Genomic DNA, 23,764 nt, shown 5'->3' with positions numbered 1-23,764 from the left:
ATAAGGGTCATCTGCTGATGATGACCAACCTCCATATCAACTTTCATGAACCTAGGCCCAAGCGTTCTTGAGTTATCATCCGGAAACTGATTGGTCTACATTCCGACCGTCCGACCGACCTACCGACCGACATCTGCAAAACAATATACCCCGCCTTCTTTGAAGGGGGGCATTATAATTGATACACAGTAGAATGACCTGGTAAGAAACCCGACTGTTTTGAATATATTAAATCGTCAAGACATGCAGGTCAAGCGGATAACAAGTTTTGTGAACTTTAATTTGGTACGTAACTGTACATGTAAAACGTAATATGCCAGGTTTTACCTATGCGGAACATATATTTGTTCATAGTGAGGAGATTGCTGGACTTGTAAGCAAGATGTGCTACTTTCTTATTCAATGTAGTGAAATTAAACTTGACTTAGTAACACTCAAGTCGGTTTTCTTTGCAACATCAAAACGGAGATGAATTATTGAATAATACTGACTATTTATCGGAATTTGTTACAGGATATTTTGTTATAAAAGTCTCCAGGTAAAAGCCTAGACTGGCATCAGTCGTTAGAGTCATTAAATGTAAAGCACTTGGCCATAAAATCAATCCTCTTTGATAGCACTTTCTAAAAAAATTTACAATATCTCTAACCTCTGACTCTAACGACTGGACAAATGCGATCTGAGCTAGGCACTTTTCATCCCAGCTATAATAATCACCATCTCATTAGAGATCATTGCAAATGTGTTCATGATGTAACATAACCCTTGAATGACTCCAGTGCCCTGGATCATAGTTCTCCTTAATGACCTTCACAGTCTGTATAGAAGTGCTTGCCAACGTTTTATTTTCTTTATACTTTCATAAATGTATCATCTTTAAATTGCAAATTAAGTAGAAATGAGTGTTTAGTACAAAAAAAAGAAGAGTATCAATTTTAATTATTATAGTTTATTGTCATGTTAAATCATGCTTTAGATGCAGTTACAGTCCTTAACTAGTTAATACTTGAACTGTATGTAGAAAAAAATGATTATAACACCAAACAGATATTGAGAGATACCCCTTGGGTCTCTTCCTCTGCTATTAAATGCCATCGCATGATCAAACTGTGACAGTGTGACTATACCCCAACTACATACCACGAAAAATACCAAAAACAAAAAAAGTTCAAAAATATCTAATAAAACAATACTGAATTATTGCCTACTTCATCTGTCGAATTCAGAACTTGGTCAAATGTGTCTTTAATTTATCCTTAGGAAGTTTGTGCGAGACATTGAAAGGAGGGAGATGTTTAAATAATTATTTTAGATATATAATCTATTAGATAATCAGGAATTCTTTATGAAATTATACATGTACTATCTATTATTGGTTCTGTAAACAAGAGCTGTCCGTAAGACAGCACGCTCCACTATTCGGCGATTTGACAGTAAAATGAATATATGTCTCTATAAGAGACCTCTATTTTAAGAGTAAGATACACCAAATGGGCATATTTCTGTCAAGAACACAAATTAGAGTTAGTCGGATTGTTACCACACATGCAGATGATGTTGGTAAAGATATATTTTGAGTTTCAAGTCATTATCTTATAGAGTACTAAAGTTATGTGAAGAAACCAAGTTTGTCAAAAGATTAAAGTAAGTAAGGGGCATAATTCTGTCAAAAATACAATTAGAGTTACAGGGAATGTAACCACACATGCAGATGATAATTATAAAGAAATATTTTTAATTTCAAGTTACCAAAGATATGTCTACAAACGAAAGTTTCGATAAAATTTAACATGAAAATAATTCCAAGTATAACAACTTTATGACCTTGACCTTGGGTATAATGAGCCCAGGTCCTGCACATACTTTGTATGCTGGACAATGTTTTTGTGAACCTACAGTAAGATATAAGCAATAGTAACAAAGATATGTCAGAAAAAAAGGTTGCCGAAAAACTTTAACCTTAAAAATAACCTAAGTACAACATCTTGGTGACCTTGACCTTTGGTATAATGGGCCCAGCCCCTGCACATATTTTGTTTGTATGCTAGACAATGTTTATGTGAACTTGCAGTAAGATATAAGCAATAGTAACAAAAATATGACAGAAAAAACAAAGGTTGCCGGAAAGCTTTAACCTTAAAAATAACCTAAGTATAACACCTTGGTGACCTTGACCTTAGGTAAAATGGGCCCAGCCCCTGTACATAATTTGCTTGTATGCTGGACAATGTTTATGTGAAGATACAGTAAGATATAAGCAATAGTAACAAAGATATGACAGAAAAACAAAGGTTGCTGAAAAACTTTAACCAAGAAAGGTCACGCCGGCACCGACGCCGACGCCGAGGCGAGTTGAATAGCCCCCCTAATTTCCGAATAGTGGAGTTAAAATTCATATTACTAAATATATCTATACTAATTGACCACAGAAGTCTATCTAACGTTTTCAAGAACAGTTCTTATCATATTATGATAAAAACAAACTCCGGTCATATTTTCCAATGAAAGTAATAAAAAATATTTTGAAGGGTGTAAATGTTAAAAATATTTAACGTTTAGCGATTCAGCAACTATAAATGCTTGAGCATACTTCTGCAGGGAATTTACAACATGGTAAAGGCTTTGCTTTCTTTCATTTCTAGAGGAAAATCAAACATCTGGTACAGGTGATTTGAAATAGTTCAATTAATCTTGTTGCCGGTCAGTTTAGGTTGGCTATTGACAAGTGGAACTAATCCCTCTTCATGACATTATATAACCCCAGAATCGCATTTTATAAGTCTGTTGAGATGAGCCTAGAGAGAAAATGTTTATTCTTGGAAAATATTAGTGTCAGTATGAAGAAAGAATAAACTTTATTACAGATAACTTGATCTCAACAGACTTTGTAAGTCTAGTAAAAGCCATGAGGAACTGTTAAACTTAAAGTTAGCAGGCAATACAGCACACTCTTTCAGCAGAAGTTTTTTTTGGGGGGTGTGTGTATGTGTGTCGAGGGGTTGGGGCCGTATGCGTATGTGTGTGCGTGTGCGTGTCTGTGTCCGGTTTTGGTGTCCACTGTAGACACGTGATCCCACCCAGCCACACTATACTGACACTGGGCTGACCAGTCCCAGTACTATTCCTTTTTGATACTGAGCGCCAAGCGAGGAAGCTACTTGTACCAGTTCTCACGTCTTACGTATAACGCGGCCAGGGAGCGAACCCACGACCTCGCCCACTCGAAGCGGGTGCTGTATCACTAGGCTACCGAAACGGTTACGAAGTTTTATGGAAGTTGGCAAAGTGGAAGCTCGTGTATTATTTACAGAATACAATTGGCGGATACAGACACTTAAATTATACATGAAAAATTTCGCTTCCTATTTATTGTCTTACTACAGTCGATTTATCATCACTGATCAAGTCGTAGATCGTACAAGCTTGATATGATGATAAACATTACAGTTGTAAAAACACGGCTTTGGTAATTACTGTAAATATAATTGGAAGTTTTAAATGGTAGTGTTCCAGTTCAGTGTTACTTAACTTGTATTTGGAGTGCATACTTGTTTACAAAACAAACAATAATGCTCCCGACTCCGCTACTGCTAATACTATTTATTGTACAAGGTTTCAGATTTCAGCAAGCACATAAAGGTAAGTATATTCAAATAAAATGAATTTGATACATAAATATATGTGTATGTTTTTAGAAAATAATAATTATCATTTTACGTGCTGTAGACATATGTTTTACATATAATATACAACACAAAGAACTTCTACACTTCCAACCAATGTTACATTAAACAATTTATAAAATACTGGTGAATCTAACATTTCATATAAATAGACCACGTGTAAACATTCTATAAAAACCTGGATAGAAATGGAAATCCGTATTGCATTAGACGGAAATCCAGTTCCATATTTTGACAAAGCTAGACTATTTTCTTTAAATTCATGACTCGTTAAATAAAAATTTCTTTGTTTCATCAGTGTTTATAATCATATATAGTAAACTTAAAACATGAATATATATATGCAGGTGTGTACTAAAAAGGTCTTTAATATAATAGTAGCTTGACGTGGAACGTGATCATCTGTCGTGGATTTTACCAGAATGGAATGCACTTTAGCTGAACACAGTATTCCAGACCAAGCTACTTTTATAACAACCAAATATTATAGAATCATCTGACATATCTATTTTGTTTGAATTTATGCTTAGGCAGACAATTCGATTAAAACAATGCAGTCCATAATATGTTCAGTAGAAAATCGGTGATATCCAAGAAAATCCTGACTTTTTTCATTTATCACCACTTAGTTTCAATTTAGTCAAGACTATCACTTCAGTACTTGCTGACCAGTTTTTAGTTTAAAAATTATATTTCATGGAAAATTATTACTTACTATGACATTTTATATTGATTTACATTTTCAAAATTAAATAGAAACAAGAGTACATTTTTCTGTATACATTTAGTCAGAGATTATTCACGGCTACTAAACGCTAGTGCCACCACCAAGTTGTGGTGATAAGGAAAAGAGCTATCGACATTTCCGTGGTGCAGCTATCGCCCGTTTCTACTTGTAAACACGTGAGTAAAATTTATATTTTATCTTCTATTTTTATTGATAGAACTTCTTTTGAAAATCGTAGAATGTAGTTCCGTGTAACAACACTTTTACTACAGATTGGCTGTGATTTCATTAAAATATTATGCAAATTGTGGTGTCAGGAGCTTTTCTCCCTAATCTGACAGTGGCACATTTTCATATCGGCCAGTATTCGAACACCATTCCGATGATTAGACACACTGTAAGAACATTCCTGCGCATGCAAATGGTGTAGAAATGATAAATAACTATATATGCACACACCATGAATAATAGAATCTCGGGTTAGAAGAAATATACCAGGCGCTATAACTCTAGTGATGGCGCTATACAGTAGTGGTGGCGCTGTTACGGCATTCAATAATACGAACTGCTGACGCATCCGGAAGAGAACAAACACCAACATTCTCTAACTGATAATTTTCCTGCAAGGAATTATTTTATTAAAGAAAGAAAAACACGATCATAGTTTATTTACCTTTATGAAACATTCTCTATCTAAGAAAATAAAGAACAAAATACTCACAGACCCTTGGGACTCTTATAGTCAAAGTAAATATTTTCCTTTGTTTAAAATGTTAATGTAGAATTATTTCTAACCTTTAAATATTCTACTTAAATACAAACGTAAGTGTACTTAAAAGTAGAAATACTCTTATTTCAAACAAAGATTTGTGTGCAGGAAATAATTTGAAGATCGTGTAGAATTTATTTGTTATATTAAGATTCTGAAAGTTACTATGTTCCCTTTGTTTCTATTATACGTCGTTTGCATGTCATTGTAAACAAACGACCTTACTTTCACAATTCTTTCTGAAAAGTGAGTACAGTGCATTTTCAGTTCCAATCGATTAAATATGATTTATCAATAGAGCTTAGATGTACAATCTGAATCCATATACATGTAGATTATTTTGCGATCATGTAGAGGTTACTACATGTATTTTGTTGAGTAACGTAATTTGGGTGTAGTGTGGGATAGGTTGATAACATCTATTATTGTAGAAATTGCCGTGGCTTGCAGACAGACATTTTCATATATGAAATTTTGAATATATCAGCTACTAATCATATACAACAGCGCCACCACAACTGTATAGCGCCATCACTTGAGTGATAGCGCCACCACTTTCAAAAAATAGTCGTGTTTTAACTTTTACTGTGGTTTTTATTTTTGTAATTCTTTGGTGTATCGGAATACGTCGTGTAATTCATTTCTACACCATTTGCATGTGCAGGTATGTTCTTACAGTGTGTCTAATCATCGGAATGGTGTTCAAATACTGGCCGATATGAAAATGTACCACTGTCAAATTCGGGAGAAAAGCTCCTGGCACCAAAATTTGCATAATATTTTAATGAAATTACAGCCAACCTTTAGTAAAAGTGTTGTTACACGGAACTACATTCTCCGATTTTCGAAAAAAGTTCTATCAATAAAAATATAAGATAAAATATAAATTTTACTCACGTGTTTACAAGTAGAAATGGGTGATAGCTTCACCACGGAAATGTCGATAGCTCTTTTCCTTATCACCACGATTTGGTGGTGGCGCTAGCGTTTAGAAGCCGTGTTATTGGGCCAAGCTTATCAATGTTATGATTTTTTTAACCCTTATCCTGCTAAATTTCTATAATGAACTTGTCCATCTTTAAATTTGGACATTACCATTGACTGTTAAAAGGGGTGCCTACTACAAAGATACTGACTGAATAGCGAACAGTGCAGTCTGATCAAGATCTACACTGGTCGCAATGGCAGAATTAATCGTGTCCAGCATGATAAGGGTTTAAATTCATCTTTATTCTAAAACAGGTCCTTGTAATAATGTCATGAAGAAACAAAAATCCAGCGAGCCTTAATTAAAATATGTCGATTTTTATTTTCAAAACTTCATGAAGCACAATTATCAGTATATTTTCTGTTTCGAAGAATGTGAACCGGGTCATGGTGGTCCTTCGTGCAATATCTCCTGTCCAGACAACTGCATTACCTGTTCAGATCATGCTACATGCAGCACGTGTAAAGCTGGGTATTACAACGGAAGGCAGTACGATAACATCAATTATCCTGAAGTTCTTGATTGCAGTCTTAAATGTAGGCAAAATTGCATCTCCTGTTCAAAATTTGGCAATTGCACTGAATGTAAACGAGGGTATTTTGGCATTATTTGTGATCAAAAGTGTTCATCAAATTGTGCTATTTGTGCGTCAACTGACAAATGTACCGAGTGTGTAACTGGATTTTACAATCGCAAATACAGTTGTTATCATTGTATAAGTAACTGTCTTTCATGTAGAGATCCTTTCTACTGCCGTACGTGCAATAGCGGTTTTTATGATTATAGATGTCACCGGAAATGTGAAATAGGGTGTCTTAGCGAAGAGTGTTATATTAGATCTGGTCGTTGTCTCTGTAAGGATAATTTTACAGGTTACAGGTGTGACAGATGTGTCACAGGAAGATATGGAAAACTGTGCAATTTCACTTGTCCTAACTGTATTTGTGACAGAGACACAGGTCAGTGTACTAGCTGTAACAACGGCTATTTTCTAAGCAACACTACATGTGTTAGTTGTGAAAAGGGAACATGGGGCCAAGATTGTAAAAATAACTGTTCAGAAAAATGCGTAGAATGTAGCCCTGAAAATGGAATATGTACTGTGTGTTCTGACGGAAAATATGGTAACGACTGTTCTCAAAGTTGCAGTACAAACTGTATGACAAGAAACAACGTGCCTGTTTGTGCAGCAGAAAATGGCGCTTGTCTTAAGGGCTGCAGCACTTTAGACAAACATGGTGAATTTTGTAATCTAACATGTGGTTCAAACTGCAAAGATGGGACATGTGACTGGAAGTCTGGAGCGTGTCTTCATGGATGCACGATTAATTATTTTGGTGAGTTTTGTGAGAACATGTGCTCCATCTCTTGTGCACCATCATCTGATCGCCGCTGTTTCAGCCGGAACGGAACATGTACAGAGGGATGTTTTCCAGGTTATTACGGGCCGAAATGTTTGCAGAAATGTAATGACAATTGTCTGAACAATGTGTGTGGTAGAGAAAACGGACATTGTTCCCATGGATGTATTCAAGGATTCACTGGAGATACTTGTACCTATAGTATGTATTTATTTGATTTCCATACATAGTTTAATGAATGAAATAAACCGTGTTTTAATTTAATACCTTAGTATTCTTGAGCTAATGGTGAGCAAATTGTAAACAAACGCAGAAGAACTGGCAAATGAGCAATATATTACTTAACGAAAACGTTAATTTCAAATATTGCAGTCACACATTCCGCTAAGCAGAAAGACAACACTAAGTCGTCTACAGATACAGGTGCGATTATTGGTGCGGGGATCGGTGGTGCAGCCGGGATGTTAGTGATTGTTGGTGGTATTCTCCTCATTGTTTTCTGTCTCAGGTATGAAACTAGTTGATAGTCTAAGGTGTAAAACTTGTAGATGTACAGTTTGTGTTTTCTTAGATAAAGTTGTATATAGTTGATGCTTATCAATTCCTGGCTATTTCCCCCGAAATTGAGAAACGCGTGCGTTGCGGGGCAGCATAAGACTTTTTTTGCTATTTCATCAACCGTAAGTGACGAGCACCTATACCATTACCTAATACTGTATCGTTATGCAGTTTCCATCAAATAACAATATAAAGTGTTACGTCATAGATATAGACACAAACACATACAGACACACATTTCATGTAACAATTGTGTAACAGGTGAAAAAAAGGATACCACACCTTCAAAAGTTTAAAAATCGGAAAGGTAAATAAGTTTGTGGGCACCTCCCATTTGCCCTTGGCAGGAAACTATGGACCACTACACGAGTGATCTAATATATTGGGTTAAATAACGTACGACTTAATTGGATTGATGAACGACATACATTTGGACAACATTCTTTAAAAAATCTTAATTTAGACTAGTTAAGGGCGCGGTGAAGTTGATTCTGGTAACTCCAACCGATATATATGACGAGTTTAAGTTATTAATCAAATTAAATAGGAAAAATAATGCAATCACAAATCATTGTCATGAACGACTACATAAATGAAACAAATCAAAATCAAATTTTATTCCAGGGGACGAGTAAGGAATAAGGAGAACTCAAATAGTTCAGACCCAACAGGTAAATAATTGTTTAATTAGATAACAGATTTTCACCTTTCAAAAAGAAACATTGATATTTATAATCAAAAAGCAATGCCACGGGGTAACACAGTGTCGTGAAAAAAAATAAAGGACAAAATAGGCCATTTAAGAATGGACACGTTAGACTCATAAATATGAAAGAAAATAAATCTCAGTCGTGGTAAAGAAAATATACTTTTGATTTAAAAAATATGAGATCCTTGGATCATAGAAGAACATGCATGGGATATATGACACGTCTAAACATTTGTATATTACCGTGCAGGTGAAAGGAATGATGACGAGTCAGCGCCTGGGTATGCAGAAGAGGCACGTGTTGCTGCGGGTAACGGGGTGGGAAATACTGCTGCTGAAACTTATCAGAATGTACAAGGTATAAAGTGTACAGACATCGCATTAAAATTAGTTGATTGGATTGTGCTGCCATTTCATTCTGTATTTGTTTATTTCAATGTTTGTGATAGGAAGAGGTTATACTCGCTCTATATATTTGAGATAGCTTGTGTATCCTTGACTGATCGAGAAACTTTAAGAATTAAACTTATTTTAAGATGTCTATTTATATTGTAAGTGGTTTTTGTTTTCAAATTGAATCTACTAAAGGTCGCATTTCTGTGACGCCTACACGTTACATACTCATATTGTATAATTCCTTATTACCCTCCTTAAGTAACTTACACGAGTCTTTTAGAAAATCAGATGTTTAAATATTTTTCAAGAAACATAAGTTCTGAAGCATTCCAAAGTTTGCCATAAGGTTAAGCAGAATGCCTCGCGCGTACCAGAGGTTGCAATGTGGAGCTTAGTGCAGAGCATTATATTACGCAACATGCACGAGATATATCGATGTTGCAAAAGTTACAACTTTATGTGCGACTGAACCATTCTATCTATAAAATAAAAAGCATTTTCTACATCCTGTAATTTTAGTTAAAAGTATAAATACTCAACTTCTCATCTTGATACACGTATATTCCTTATTGAAATAATTCCATGTCAAACTAAATATATGTATTTATAATTTCGTAAGTACGGTGCCCCTAAAGTGACATGTTACACACTTTTTTTCCAATTAGGTATTGTGACACTTTTTTTTTCGTTTAAACGAAATAAAAAAAGTGTCACATTACCTAATTGGAAAAAAAGTGTGTAACATGTCACTTTAGGGGCACCGTACGTAAGTAACATAGCTGCTCGTGTTTATATTCGTTCCATGATAAGCAAAGATGGGCTGAAAAATGAGGAAAATGTTTTGTCCACCGCCGCGTAATTAAAGAAAAAAAGAATGTAGGAGTGTTCATCCATCTGTCTGTCCGATGCAACGACAATCTGCCTTAAGTCTATACTATACGTCAAGGTCGCGACCAGTTTTCATTTAATTTCATGCCCGCTCCATTTTTATATACTAAAACTTTCACTTAATATTAACTGTACAGAGAGAGAGAGAGAGAGAGAGAGAGAGAAACTTTTGTGATCACTCACACTCTCCGTCCGTCCGTCCATCGACACTTTTCTTTAGATGAGATCTCCTCTGAAACTACTGGTCAGAATTGCACCAAATTTGGTTAGTAGTATCCTGGTATGGTCCTCTATCAGGTTTGTTCAAATGAAAATAGAAATACCTTTAAATGACTTCTTCTCATGAAACGCTTGATAGATATTCTTCAGACTTGATCTTTAGCATCATTATAAGCTCCTCTCCCGACTTTGTTCAAATGAGGGTGCTTAGCACCTTTCGGGGGTGGGGGCTGGGGCCCCACGGCAACAAAATAAAAATACATTTAATCGACTTCTTATATACCGCCTGATGGATCTTCATCAGACTTGATCTTTAGCATCATAATAAGGTTCTCTCCAAAATGTGTTCAAATGGGGAACCTTGGCCCTTGTTAGGGGCCGTTAGAGCTAGAAAACAGAAATACCTTTAAATGACTTCTAATAATGAAACTCTTGATGGATCTTCATCAAACTTGACCTATAGCACCATTATAAGGTTCTCTCTCTTTTTTTTTTAATTTGGGGAGCTTGGCCCCTATTAGGGGCCACTAAAGCTAAAACTAGAAATATCTTTAAAGGAATTCTTCTCATGAATCGCTGGATGGATCTCCATTAAACTTGGTTTGTAACATCATTGAAACATTTTCTCCAAATTTGTTCTAATGGAGCGCTTGGTATCTTTAAGGGCGTCATCAGAGCTAAAAATATAAATAGCTTTAAAGGACTTCTTCTCATGAACAGATTGATTGATATTCATTTAACTTGACTTTTAGCATCATCATAAGGTCCGCTTCCAAACTTGTTCAAAAGAGGAGCTTGGCCTTTATTAGGTGCCCCTTGAGCAAAAACTAGAAATACCTTTAAATGACACTTCATGGATCTTCATCAATCTTGGTTTCTAGCATCATTGTAAGTTCTGCTCCCAGATTAATACAAATGGGGGCACCCGGCCTCTTTAAAGAGCCACTAGAGCGAAAAATAGAAATATTTTTAAACGGCTTCTTCTCATGAACAACTGGATGGATCTTCACCAAACTTTGTCTGTAGAATCATTGGTATCAATCCTGTTTGAATGGGAACATTCAGTCCCTTTTGAGGGGACACTAGAGCTAAACATAGAAATACCTTTAAATAATTTCTCATAAATTGCTGGATGTATTTTCATCAAATTTGGTCTGCTGAATCATCCCTATTTCCCAATTTTCTGCAAATGAGGGCACTTGGCCCCTTTTATAGCCGCAATAGGTAAACATAGAACCATTATCAAGAGACCTCTAAAAATACACTCAGCTTGCTCCAGTCCTGTGTATGTGTACGTATATGTAATTGACTTCTACTTTTGACACCTGGGTATATAATTGTCCTCTTACAAACTTGCACACACTGTATGGTCTGAAGTTCAGGTGAGTGATATAGGGGCATCATGGCCTTCTTGTTTCAATATGTATTTATATATTTATATATTTTATACAGAAAGTGTTACTGTCAACACAAACATGTATGAGCAACTGCAAGATAGAGATAAAAGTGAGCAACAATATGAAATGGTTTCCGACACGATATACCAAAATACCAGCCGTTAGCAAATGGGATATATACGACTGGATAGGATTATAAAGTGCGAGAAGATGACTTGACTGTTACAATTTAAATTACGTACTCTTTATGTATAATTGTGCAAAAGGTAATTCATTTAAACCAAGAGCGTGTCTTTACATGTCACCAAACCGCCACATCAAGCTCTAATTGTAAACAGTTGCATGCATGCATTGTAAATAACAAGCACTCTAATAAATCGCGTGTATGAAAAATATTTAGTGTGTAGTATAGACATTTTCAGTAACGTATTTTGAAAAAGTCTTTGAATTTCACGTTTTCGTTCAGTCAGATGACCAAACATTTTATACAGATATCATTTGCAATGTTGGCTACATTTTCACTTTTCAGTTTGATCTTTTTAGTTCTAATTTTCCGTGAACTCTGGATGAATTACGTCCAGCCTTCAACATCATTTTCAAGACATAACATATTACTATATGTAATTACTGCTCTTTGTTTCTTAATTTCTGCTTTACGAAGCTTTCCCTTTAGTTCTGATGCCTGGAATGATGATTTCCAAAGATAGTTTGAATATTATTGTTAAATTTTCTGGTTCTTTAGGATCTGGGTGTTGCACATTTATTTCTCATGCATGAACTGAGTATGTGAGTATGTTATAATATTGCTTGGTTGTGATCCGTGCTTCCGAAGGATCTTTTTATAGATTACGTTTGTTGATTATTTTTTTATTTTTGAAGCAAAGTATCAACTTGTGTTGAAACGTTTATCTTATATGCTTTTGTTTGGATGCAAAACGTTTCTTTTCAAGGCAATGTTGTTTTTGTTATTTCTTTGTAGGATACAGAACATGATATATACCATTTAATCTTTCGATATATGTATACGCTACTGTATGAAGCAGACTCTATAAGCGAAATGGTGCATATTGATTTCTCATCTATAAAGGAAACTTCTCAAAATTTAATACAATGTATAAATTTAAATTTGTTGTTCGAGAGAAATGTCAAGCCGGAACAATAGCGAGAATGACGAGAGCAAGTAAATGTTTACTTACTTATTTCAAGGGAAGCCCTTTGTAGTCAGCTGTCTGACTTTGGGTAGTTTTGAATGTTGATATTTGAAAAACCCTTTAATGTCATAACTTAGAACTATGTATTACTACTTATTCAAATTAGCATTTAGTTTGTGTTTTGGTTGAGTCATTCCAACAAATAAATAATATTCCCTATCATAATGTTATTGTAAGTTGAAGCCCCTACGAAGTAGCCGTCCACGAAATTAAAGCATTTCACAGTCACTAGTATACATTAACGGAAAAACACTGGCATAGTTTCTTATCTTTTTAACTGGCATTGTTTCTGATCATTTGAAACTGCCTTCGTTACTGACCGTTAACGTCTATGGTCGTTTTTACGCTTCACGAAACGGGAAGAATAATATATGTTGACACTTCGTCCATCCGTCTGTCCCGCAATTTTTGTCTGGAATATTTCTCAGCAACCACTGGCTTAAATTCAGCGGAATACCATGCCACGAGGAGATGCATATATTATCTTGCACTCATGAACACCATATCTTATATTTTCACTCGTGGCTATGCCTCTGGTGAAAATATTGCATCTAGATGTAGTGCTCAATCGTGAGAGATATTTCAATCTTGCACTTAAACAATTTTCCCATATATCTTCCAGATGGATGATTTTTCATTATCAGTATACTATAGCACCATTTCTTTTCACGCTGGAATTCAACGAACTTCATTAGAGGCTTCACATTAAAAAGATGATTACACTGAATCGTGGTGAAGTTACGGATGAACTAACGGAGATGAACATTGCGATTATGTAAGGCTTTCCTTCGGAAGGGCATGACATTAAAATAAGCCCCAAAAAAACTTGGTAAACGCTAAAGTATCATATATCTGAGTGTTACACGTTTGGAGAAGAGGACTTTTTAACACCCTGGTTCTTTCTAAGGCTCAAAATATGACCGAAAATACTAGGCCGGAAAATCTCGGTATGACCACTAACTAAAACTTGGCGTGAAGTTTCTGGAACATGTGTTATGGTTGTATTATGCCACTTGGGCCGGACAAGGTAAGAGTAATTAGCGTCAGAAAGAAAAAAAACGCAATCGTTTAAACATATATGTTTGTAACTTATTTCGTTATAAAGAAGTATTAATTAACGGATAAATTATAAAGAAATAAGATTTCTTTTTTCCCCGCGAGCTGCAATACAGTATCTTAATTCTGTACATTATTGTATAATGATGAAATACCTCAATATTGCATCACTCTTCCAAGTTATAACGTCTAACTTGAAGGTGGTGTTGATGAGTAAATTTTCATTTTTGGTTGCGGGTTTATCCCGCTACCAAAGTTAAAGTGTATTTCTGACAATCATAGCATCTTTATTTTATTCCGAATCACATCCAAAGGATGTTCATGTGCTACACAAAATAGTCCCATTCATGAACAATGCGGATGAATTATCAATGAACAAGTAGTTCTTATTCAACCTGTATCCACTCACACTGACCATTTAGATTATATAAGATCTATCAATGATAAGGTATTCCAGCCCATGGTTACATCACAAGCTGGGTCAGGCAGAGTTCATCTTAGATATGAGGCACATTAAATTTGTATTTGTTTCTCATTCATGTATATTCATAGATTGGCATTTAAACAGAAAATAAATCTACCAAAAACCCGCAACCATTAGACATTTCAAGGCTTTGATTTGTTTTGTTCGCTTGATCGGTACCATGTTTTATGGTCTATACTGTTCACCTTGCACGCAGCTCCATACCTCATGCAGAAGGTCATCAGCAAGCTTTAGACCATTTTCTATCACTAACAGGTCTGTGTAGAAAGTGTGACCTTATAAGCCAATGTACCCGGCTACGGATCACGGGGTGCGGGATTAAAGCCCCAGTAGGGACCTCCTCTAAGTTTTCGTCGCCTGTAACACAGATGCACACTTGTTCCAACAGAACAAGTGTTTGGACCTGACCAACTATCGTAATCGATTGACAGATGGGTTTTCACTTCGGAAGACATTACAAAAATTAGGTTCAGACAAATAATATTAGTATTGTTACCTATTTTGTTGGTTGAGATATTTTTAGCATGACATTTCACCATCTCAGTTGCCAAAACCATGTTTATTTTAAAAAATGTATTTGTAAACCACACGAACTGGCACAATCTTCGCAAGTAGACACTGCTGTTGAAAAAAACACCTTCACTGAAATACTTGATTTATTTGTTGGACGGACTGAACAATGTATAAAAGGTGAACGCAAATCTATCTTTACAAAATGAGAATACATATTACGTATAGGACGTGATCATGAAACGCCTATTGTAATACTGTTGAAAATGCTATAGAGCAAGAGTCTTTTGAAAATAACCAGGTAAGTAATGTGTACCACAAGAACCATAACCATTTCTTCTATAGTTTTTTATTATCTCCCTTTTTGTACATATTTTGTCCGGACATTTACATTAATTTTCCCACTTGTGTTGAAACTACGAAAGGAAATTTAAAGAAACCTTAACAATGATATTTGACAATGAGCGCACCCCAATACAATAACTATTTTCCGTATCTTATTTACGTTTTGTCCTGGCAGTAACTGCCTATACGGGTGAGAATTTAAAGAAACATTTATTTATGTACAATAATTTACAGATTTTATATGGAATTAGAGGATATATTGATAGATGGAAATGTGTGTAAGTGCAGAATGTTTTAATTAAAGATATGTCTTCCCTTCCACTGTCAAACACAATGTCATGGATATGGCTGTGTCTTGTTCCTGTTATTATCTATATGAAACACTTTTGAAGATGCGTTCAATATATTGTATGTATAGTTTCTTTCTGTTCTGTCTACCGTTTTCAAGTGGTGGCTGTATGGTGCAGCTGAACACCATTAAGCCTGGGCATTCTCTGTCTTTCACTGCCTTTCAACGTTTTGGAGTATATGAGGAGTTTTTGGCACTTTAAGTGCTATTCATCGACAAACTACTTAACTAGTAGAAACAATAAGCATTAGAATATATTGCATGCATTTAGTTACAGTGAAAACAAAATAGGACAGAAATCTTTAGTCTTTATCACCGTTCTAAAGGACACGTCTCTAAATTTACATCACGTGCACATCAAAGCATCAGCCCATTTGTTTAAACTTTAACAAAATCCCTGACAGCAACGTCTACAAATACAAACTAAATTATCAAAAAAATAAAACAATTTCTTTACTAATATTAATTTAAGACAAAACTCCTACTATTATAACCACAATTTTTAAAAACTTAATTTGTAAAAAATTAAGCTTCTTCAAAGATAAAATTTCTCTATTCTCTTGCAGTAAGAAACGTATACAATTTTGAAATCAAACGTCAAAAGAGAAACACACTCGGCGAAAAGACAGAGAACGCTAAAAGGTATTCCAAGACTCTAATATGGATTAGTATCTGAACTAACTGGCACCAAATTTGAAAACTCACTGCCTCAAGGAGAATCTAATAATTCATTGACCGAAAAAAATGCTGACTTTTTCATGGCAAAAATCTCAAAAATACGCCAATCCCTAAGTGAATATCAAAACTTTGATTCTTACTTAAGGTAGGGCCTATCATACTTGTAAGGTTAATATAAAAAAAAGGCGTAAAAAAATGTTTGTTTCCGATATCCCGACCTACCCTAAATTTTTGGTCCGACCCTAAATGTTTTTATGGCCCTGGAGAATAATTTTTCTACTTTTTAACAAAAAAGTTGCAAAACTGCAATTTTTATGCTTTAAGGAGGTAGGTTACCTTCATATTTGTATGTGCGCATGTCCAACCGGAAGCTAACGTGACGATTTACGACGACGTTTACGACAAACTAAATGTGTTTGTATATTCATTCTTCTGAAAACAAATCATGAACCTGTCTTCGATCTGATGCTTTATGGTTTAATAATTCAGAAATAATGAATAAATTGCCGCAGAAACGCTTCAAAACAATGTTGCCCTAAAATGACGTCACTGACGTCATGACGTTACGTGTCAGTTACCGCGCAAAATTAATAGTTTTTGTCTTGAAAGTACGTAATTCTGTGCATTTTTTTCTTATTTTAACTATTTCAAATAACCATTATTTGCTGAAATATTTCTATGAGTCTTTTGCTCTGAATAAAAATCAATATTTTCTTCTTTTATGTAGTTATATTGAAATGTTATGCGGAATGTAAGAAAATGGATGATGGTAACCAATGTTATTTGGAATATTAGTTGGGTGAAAGGTTACTTGTTACGGCCATTTTCAAATTAAAAAATCTAGCAGTTTGATTTGTAATACCTATTTTCAAGTTCCGTTGATAATTTGTTACTTATTATACTAAAACTAAGATCTAAAATTGTTCAAATTTCGGTAGAAAAATGTGGTTTCTTGAATTGAATTGATGTTACCATGGAAACGAAGCCCGTGACCTATGTATCTAAATGTAAAATTCAAAAGCGTTGACACTGGTCTAATTTAAGAAACACAGCTTCGGCTTTTTATTTTCATTTCAACAATATCCATGAGAATAATAGCAGCATGCTGAACGATTTTTCCATGAAAAATGCCAGACGAGGGTACTGCTGTAAGTATTCTAAGCTGTGAAATTTGTTTGAATAAATGCAAATAACACGAAAAAAATAACTTACGTTAGGAAATAGTATGTTTTATAGCTACATTAACTAGAAAGATAATCTTATTCAATATTTTTATAAGAAACTATGACAAAAAGCAAGATATAAGCTATTTTAAAACATCTCTGTTGCCATGGTTACTTTAAACTTTAAGAAAATTAGGGTACCATGTAAAGTGCTTGGTAATTTGCTAATAATATTACCCAAATATTCCATGTTGGTCATTAACGAATGGCACTGAAGCCGTCGAAACCCCTATTTTATATACATAGTTGTTTTAAAAATGAGAGAAATGCGTTACCATGGAAACACGAGCCCCGCGACATATAATTTTAAGCTTTTATTAGAAAGATAACGTGCATACTAGTAAAATTATCAATTATGCAGATTTCTACGGATATCAATGAAACTAAAGTACACTGAAAGTGTTAAATATCCGTATTTTCTTCTTTCTTTCAATATGAAATACCTTTGTAGAGTCATTGTTCTTCAAACCAGGATAAAAATTGAACTGAAGGACAGAGACAAACGAAATTGAGATTGTAGCAGTTAAAACTTCATATTACACGAAATACAAAAATGTGCTGCGGTACAACTAATTTGAATTTACCCTTGTAACAAGGTAACCTACCTCCTTAACAGAAGAAAAAACGTTTTATATTTGCGCGTTCCGTGGCAAAGCGTAAACGTATAGCGGCCCAGAAACGGATACTTCTAAAGGAAATGACGCCAACGACGTCAGACATTCCCGTGAATTTCATGGAAATAATGACGTTGAGGGACAATGTAGTATTTTATGCGCTTTATGCTAGATTAAGAATAGCGTTAGCGCCTATAACATCTTCAGAATCTCGAGGGATTGGCTGGTGCCCAAGCCCGGTGAAACATGCGTTATCCCTCCATTAGTGTTTGATTTTGTATTTTATAAACGTTGACGCTTACTGAGTCAAAAAAATTAATTCGTACTCATACTGGTATGGAATCTCAGCCTTATTTATCTAACTTACCTTTCTGCGCACCGCGACAAACGAAAGATGTATAGGCCTAACTGTACACTTTCAAACATATTGTTTAATCAATTTGAATATATGATGAAATCAATAATTTACATTCAAATGAAATATAACAGATGTAAAAAAAAATGAGTGCTTGTCGAGAATCTGAAAGCAGGTTCTGGCGTTTGCGCGGCAGTATATATAGTCACATGTAATTCTTTGAGTCATCATGATCTGGTTGCTATCCCAATCGTAGATTACCTGACCTCAATGACCTGTTGTGTCCGCTATGGCCATATAGTTTAGTTTAATCATATTTTATTGCATATTTTCATTATATACATAATATACACATATCTAATACAGAAGTATGAAAATAGCAAATGGGTTGGACTTTAAGTTATACCAACATTATAAGCAGCCCTTCCCACTGCGTCAAATAATTGTAGATTAAACTAATGGCGGTTTTTATAATTTAAAGAAATAAAGAAAAACACATAGAAAAATGTTTCAATTACACAAACAAAACAGAAAAGAAAAAGTGGAAACAAAAAAGGGGAAAAAATGATAATACAAAAACTATGGTTGTACTTCTGTTACAATGCCACCAACGCGACCGACCGCACAGTTATTTTAGTTTCTTCCACTCTAAGTTTTTATCACTATATTCTTTCTGATTTTGACGCGCAAAACGTCTACGTTCCCGCAAGGGGTTTGACGTCAACGGCAGATAGATAGATAAATAGATAGATAGATAACCCTGATCCAAATATTGCGTTATAACTTTTTCGGGACTGTTTTGCAAAACAAATGTCAGACAGGCTAAATACAGACAACAGTTATGTTTGCATTACCAGGTGCATTCTGTATCTACAGAAGAAAACAACAACAAAGAAACATACTGAAAAACGTCTGAAAAATTATATCAAGATTGTGCGCTCGTGCAATGTGACCGTAAGCGGGATCCGGTACGGAGGGCGGAATTTATTCTAGTCTATCACGTGATCAATATGGTGAATAGGTAAACATTTCTTGTTGTGGGGTGAGGGAGGGATTTCGCAACTTTATTTACTGCACGTCATAACTGTCAAGCATGTAGTGCTGTTTCAGGATATATATTGTTTTAATCAAGGATTTTTGTTCAAAGGGTATCCTACAGTTGTCATTTGTCAGGGTTTTACCAACGGTTTATTTATCAATTCGCTTGGTAACTTTGGTGGGTGCTACAGACGACATAGAGTTATTATATCGATACATTTGTTCTTTTACAGGTCATATTTACCACGGAATCTCTTGTGAAAATATCAAACTTCACAATAAGGAACAGAACACAAGTTGTCTAAAGTAGTGCCACACCCTCTCCATACAAATATGGACGAGTTCCAGGTGAGTGCACAATTTCACAAAAGTGTAAACTTTGCTTTTAAAAATAGTTTGCCACCAGCTGTCAAAATTAATAGTTGCTCTGTTTATTGCTTATACCATTTTACAGCTGTTTTGATTTAGATCTTACCTCTGAATTGCAAAAATAACCTGGGATTCAAATTTAGTATTGTTGCAGAGATAGAAATTGCATCAACCACTGAACAGATATAAAAACACATTTATGCTGCTTTCTCCTTGATTCGAGCCTCTTAAATCTTTTAAGAGTAAACCTGTTCAATTAAATAATTTTTGTTTTTTGTTACAAAAATATTTGCATTTAACAATGGGCAATAAGAATTACAATGTTATCATCTTTAATATGTACTTTTTTGCACGAGACTGAAGGAGGTCAAACTCCACATCATTTTAAAACTTTCTCATTGATTCGAGCCCTTTGTTTGGAAGGTCATTAAGTGTTAATGTTTGCATATTCTATTTCCATAAAGCAAATTTCTATCAAGATTAACTTCTTGTTCACTCATTACAAAATATGAAATATGCTCATGCTGATGTTTTTAATTTGAAATTTGGGTTCACAGTATTACCCACTATGTAATTTCCCTTTGAAATAAGCAATTTTTGATGCAAAATATTAAAATAGGTATATACTCAATTTTTCAGTGGTTTCATGACTAATATTTTCCAAGGCATTTTAAAATGTAAATGACACAAGTTTCTGATGGAAGAACATGCTACATGAGCATGAATTTTACTGAAAAACAAGGGCTTGAATCGATGAGAAAGCTCGAATCAACGAGAAACAGGAATACTGTAGCAACAACCACCACTAGTCCAACTAATTTGACTTGATCCTAGGATATATTAAGATAATTTTTTTATATCCGACAACCTGAGCATACGCACACATCCTGTGCGGCATCAACTGATACATGTACATTTTTGTGCGGTAAATAATGTAGATTTCTTACACATGTATAGTTTTTATCAAGCCCACTTGCGGAAGCGTAGACATAGTCGTTCAAATGGCTGTTCAGTGTATGTGCATACGTCCCTCCATCCATGCGTGCGTGCGTCTGTCCGGATTTTTTTGTCCGGACCATTACTTGGACATGCATGGAGCAATCTTGTTTATATTTGGCATGAATGTTAACCTCAGTGAGACAGAGTGTCATGTCCAAACCCCAGATGCCTATCTCAAAGTCAAGGTCACACTTACAGGTCAGTGTCAAATTCAATATTAATGACTTTGTCCAGAGCATTTCTTCTTCATGCATAGAGGGATTTTGATGTAACTTGGCACAATTGTTCACCATCATGAGACGGAGTGTCATGCACAAGAACCTAGAATTACTTTCCTTTGTTGTAACTACAAATAGCTTATATTGTAACTTTTTTATTACTGGTCATAGGGAAAAATCAAGACCACTTTTCTGTAGTACAACATGCATGTTACATCCAATTTTGAGGTGTATTTCAAGTTCAGATATGGGTCATGTTGGGTCAAACACTAGGTCACCTGGTCAAATCGAAGAATAACCTTGTGTATGCAATAGGGGCTGCATTTTTCACTGGATCTTCATAAAATTTGATCAGAATGTTTTGATGAAATCTAGGTCAAGTTCAAATAGGGGTCATCTTTGGTCAAGAACTAAGTCATCCAGTAAAATCAAAGGAAAACTTTGTGAATGCAATAGGGGCTACATTTTATGCATGATGTTCATGAAACTTGATTAAAATGTTTGCTTTGATGTTTAGGTCAAGTTCAAATATGGATCATATTGGGTCAAAAACTAGGTCACCTGGTCAAATCAAAGAATAACCTTGTGTATGCAATAGGGCTGCATTTTTCAGTGGATCTTCATGAAATTTGATCAGAATGTTTGTCTTGATGAAAGCTAGGTCGAGTTCAAATATGGATCTTGTTTGGTCAGAAACTAGGTCACCTGGTCAAATCAAAGAAGTACCTTGCCTATGCAAAAGGGGTCGCATTTTAAGCAGGATATTCATTAAATTTGATCAAGCTGTTCTCAGGTGAGTGAACTAGGACCATTTGGTCCTCTTGTTTTATTTGGCATAAATGGTTTAAATGAGACAAGGAGTGTCGTGTGCAGCTCCCAGTCCTTTTGACAGCTGGTGGGTTTAACATGTTGTCTGTGGGCATCTAGTTTGTAGATGCCATTTGATTTATTTCTTGTTTCAAACTAAAAAAAAGATTATCCAGACCACAGTTGATATTTCATCGGTCAGATATCAACAATTTTTAATCCACAAGTAAGTGGGGGGTTATACGAGTGGTCTCAGTCTGTCCTTCCGTCTGTCCGTAACATTTTGTCCTCTTGAAGGATTTTCATGAAACTTGGGTCAAATGATCACCTCATCAAGGCGATGTGCAGAATTGATGAATCAGCAATGTCAACTCAAGGTCAAGGTCACAACTCAAGGTCAAAGGTTTGAGCCTTCCATTTTGTGTCCGTTCTGTATCTCTTAAACCCCTTGAAGGATTTTCATAAAACTTTGATCAAATGATCACCTCATCAAGAGGATGTGCAGAACTCATGAATCAGCCATGTCGGCTCAATGTCAAGGTCACAACTCAAGGTCAAAGGTTTGAGCCCTCCATTTTGTGTCAGCTCTGTATCTCCTAAACCCATTGAAGGATTTTCATGATACTTGGGTCAAATGGTCACCTCATCAAGACAATGTGCAGACCTCATGACTCAGCATTGTCTGCTCAAGGTCAAGGTCACAACTTAAGGTCAAAGGTTTGAGCCTTCCATTTTGTGTCCTCACTGAATCTCCTAAACACCTTGAAGGGTTTTCATAATACTTGGGTCATATGATCACCTCATCAAGACGATGTGCAGAACACATGAGTCAGCCATGTTGGCTCAAGGTCATGGTCACAACTCAAGGTAAAATGTTTTAACTCTGTATCTCCTAAACTCCTTGAAGGGTTTTCATGATACTTAGGTCAAATGATCACCTCATCAAGACGATGTGCAGAACACATCAGTCAGCCATGTCAGCTCAAAGTCAAGGTCACAACTCGAGGTCATTGGTTTGAGCCTTCCATTTTGTGTCTGTTCTGTATCCCGAAGAGTTTTCAAATTCATTGATGTCGACATACATAGATTATTAAATATAATTAACAGTGTCAATGCTTCCACCCAGTACCATCAACCCTTTCACTATCCATAACAGTGGCGGGGGATATAGCTGTCTTTCAGACTGCCTTGTTCAACGTTGAAACAACATCATCATTTCGACCATATTTCAACGTTAAAAGATCAACCTTATTTCAATGTTGAAACAATGTCAATTTTTAGCTCACCTGAGCAATGCTCAGGTGAGTTTTTCTGATCGCTCGATGTCCGGCGTCTGTCGTCCGTCGTCCGTCGTCTGTCGTCCGTCGTCCGTCGTCTGTCAACATTTAGCTTGTGTATGCAATAGAGGCTGTATTTTTTAATTAATCTTCATGAATATTGGTCAGAATGATAACCTTGATGAAATCTAGGCCGAGTTCGAAAATGGGTCATCTCGGATCAAAAACTAGGTCACTAGGTCAAATCAAAGAAAAACCTTGTGTATGCGATAGAGGCTGTATTTTTCATTTAATCTTCATGAATATTGGTCAGAATGATAACTTTGATGAAATCTAGGCCGAGTTCGAAAATGGGTCATCTCGGGTCAAAAACTAGGTCACTAGGTCAAATCAAAGAAAAACCTTGTGTATGCGATAGGAGCTGTATTTTTCATTTAATCTTCATGAATATTGGTCAGAATGAAACTTTGATGAAATCTAGGCCGAGTTCGAAAATGGGTCATCTCGGGTCAAAAACTAGGTCACTAGGTCAAATC

General features: G+C 35.4%; 2 protein-coding genes across 3 annotated transcripts in view; both read left to right on the top strand.

The window, feature by feature from the left end:
- The first annotated feature begins 3,413 nt into the window (after positions 1 to 3,413).
- On the top strand, positions 3,414 to 13,075 carry LOC123552143 (cell death abnormality protein 1-like). 2 transcript variants are annotated; one of them, XM_053541684.1, is made up of 6 exons: positions 3,414 to 3,466; positions 6,539 to 7,729; positions 7,901 to 8,036; positions 8,711 to 8,757; positions 9,046 to 9,153; positions 11,751 to 13,075. In XM_053541684.1, the coding sequence occupies exons 2-6, from the start codon at positions 7,327 to 7,329 to the stop codon at positions 11,858 to 11,860; spliced, it is 804 nt and encodes a 267-aa protein (XP_053397659.1). In that variant the 5' UTR covers positions 3,414 to 3,466; positions 6,539 to 7,326; the 3' UTR covers positions 11,861 to 13,075. The 2 variants fall into 2 exon arrangements, with proteins under 2 accessions (XP_053397659.1, XP_053397658.1); XM_053541683.1 differs by lacking the exon at positions 3,414 to 3,466 and adding an exon at positions 3,483 to 3,639.
- Positions 13,076 to 19,561: 6,486 nt separating this feature from the next.
- LOC123552142 (transient receptor potential cation channel subfamily A member 1 homolog) overlaps positions 19,562 to 23,764 on the top strand; it is a 51,088-nt gene continuing 46,885 nt past the window's right edge. Inside the window, exons 1-2 of the mRNA XM_053541682.1 lie at positions 19,562 to 19,668; positions 19,792 to 19,906. Of these exons, the coding sequence (XP_053397657.1) occupies positions 19,892 to 19,906 (15 nt within the window). The 5' untranslated portion in view covers positions 19,562 to 19,668; positions 19,792 to 19,891. The remainder of the gene's footprint in view (positions 19,669 to 19,791; positions 19,907 to 23,764) is intronic.

Source organism: Mercenaria mercenaria, chromosome 4 (genome assembly GCF_021730395.1).
Source record: "Mercenaria mercenaria strain notata chromosome 4, MADL_Memer_1, whole genome shotgun sequence".
Lineage (NCBI taxonomy): Eukaryota > Metazoa > Mollusca > Bivalvia > Venerida > Veneridae > Mercenaria > Mercenaria mercenaria.
The sequence above is the reverse complement of the archived record's forward strand: the minus strand, read 5'-3'. Positions and strand labels throughout refer to the sequence as shown.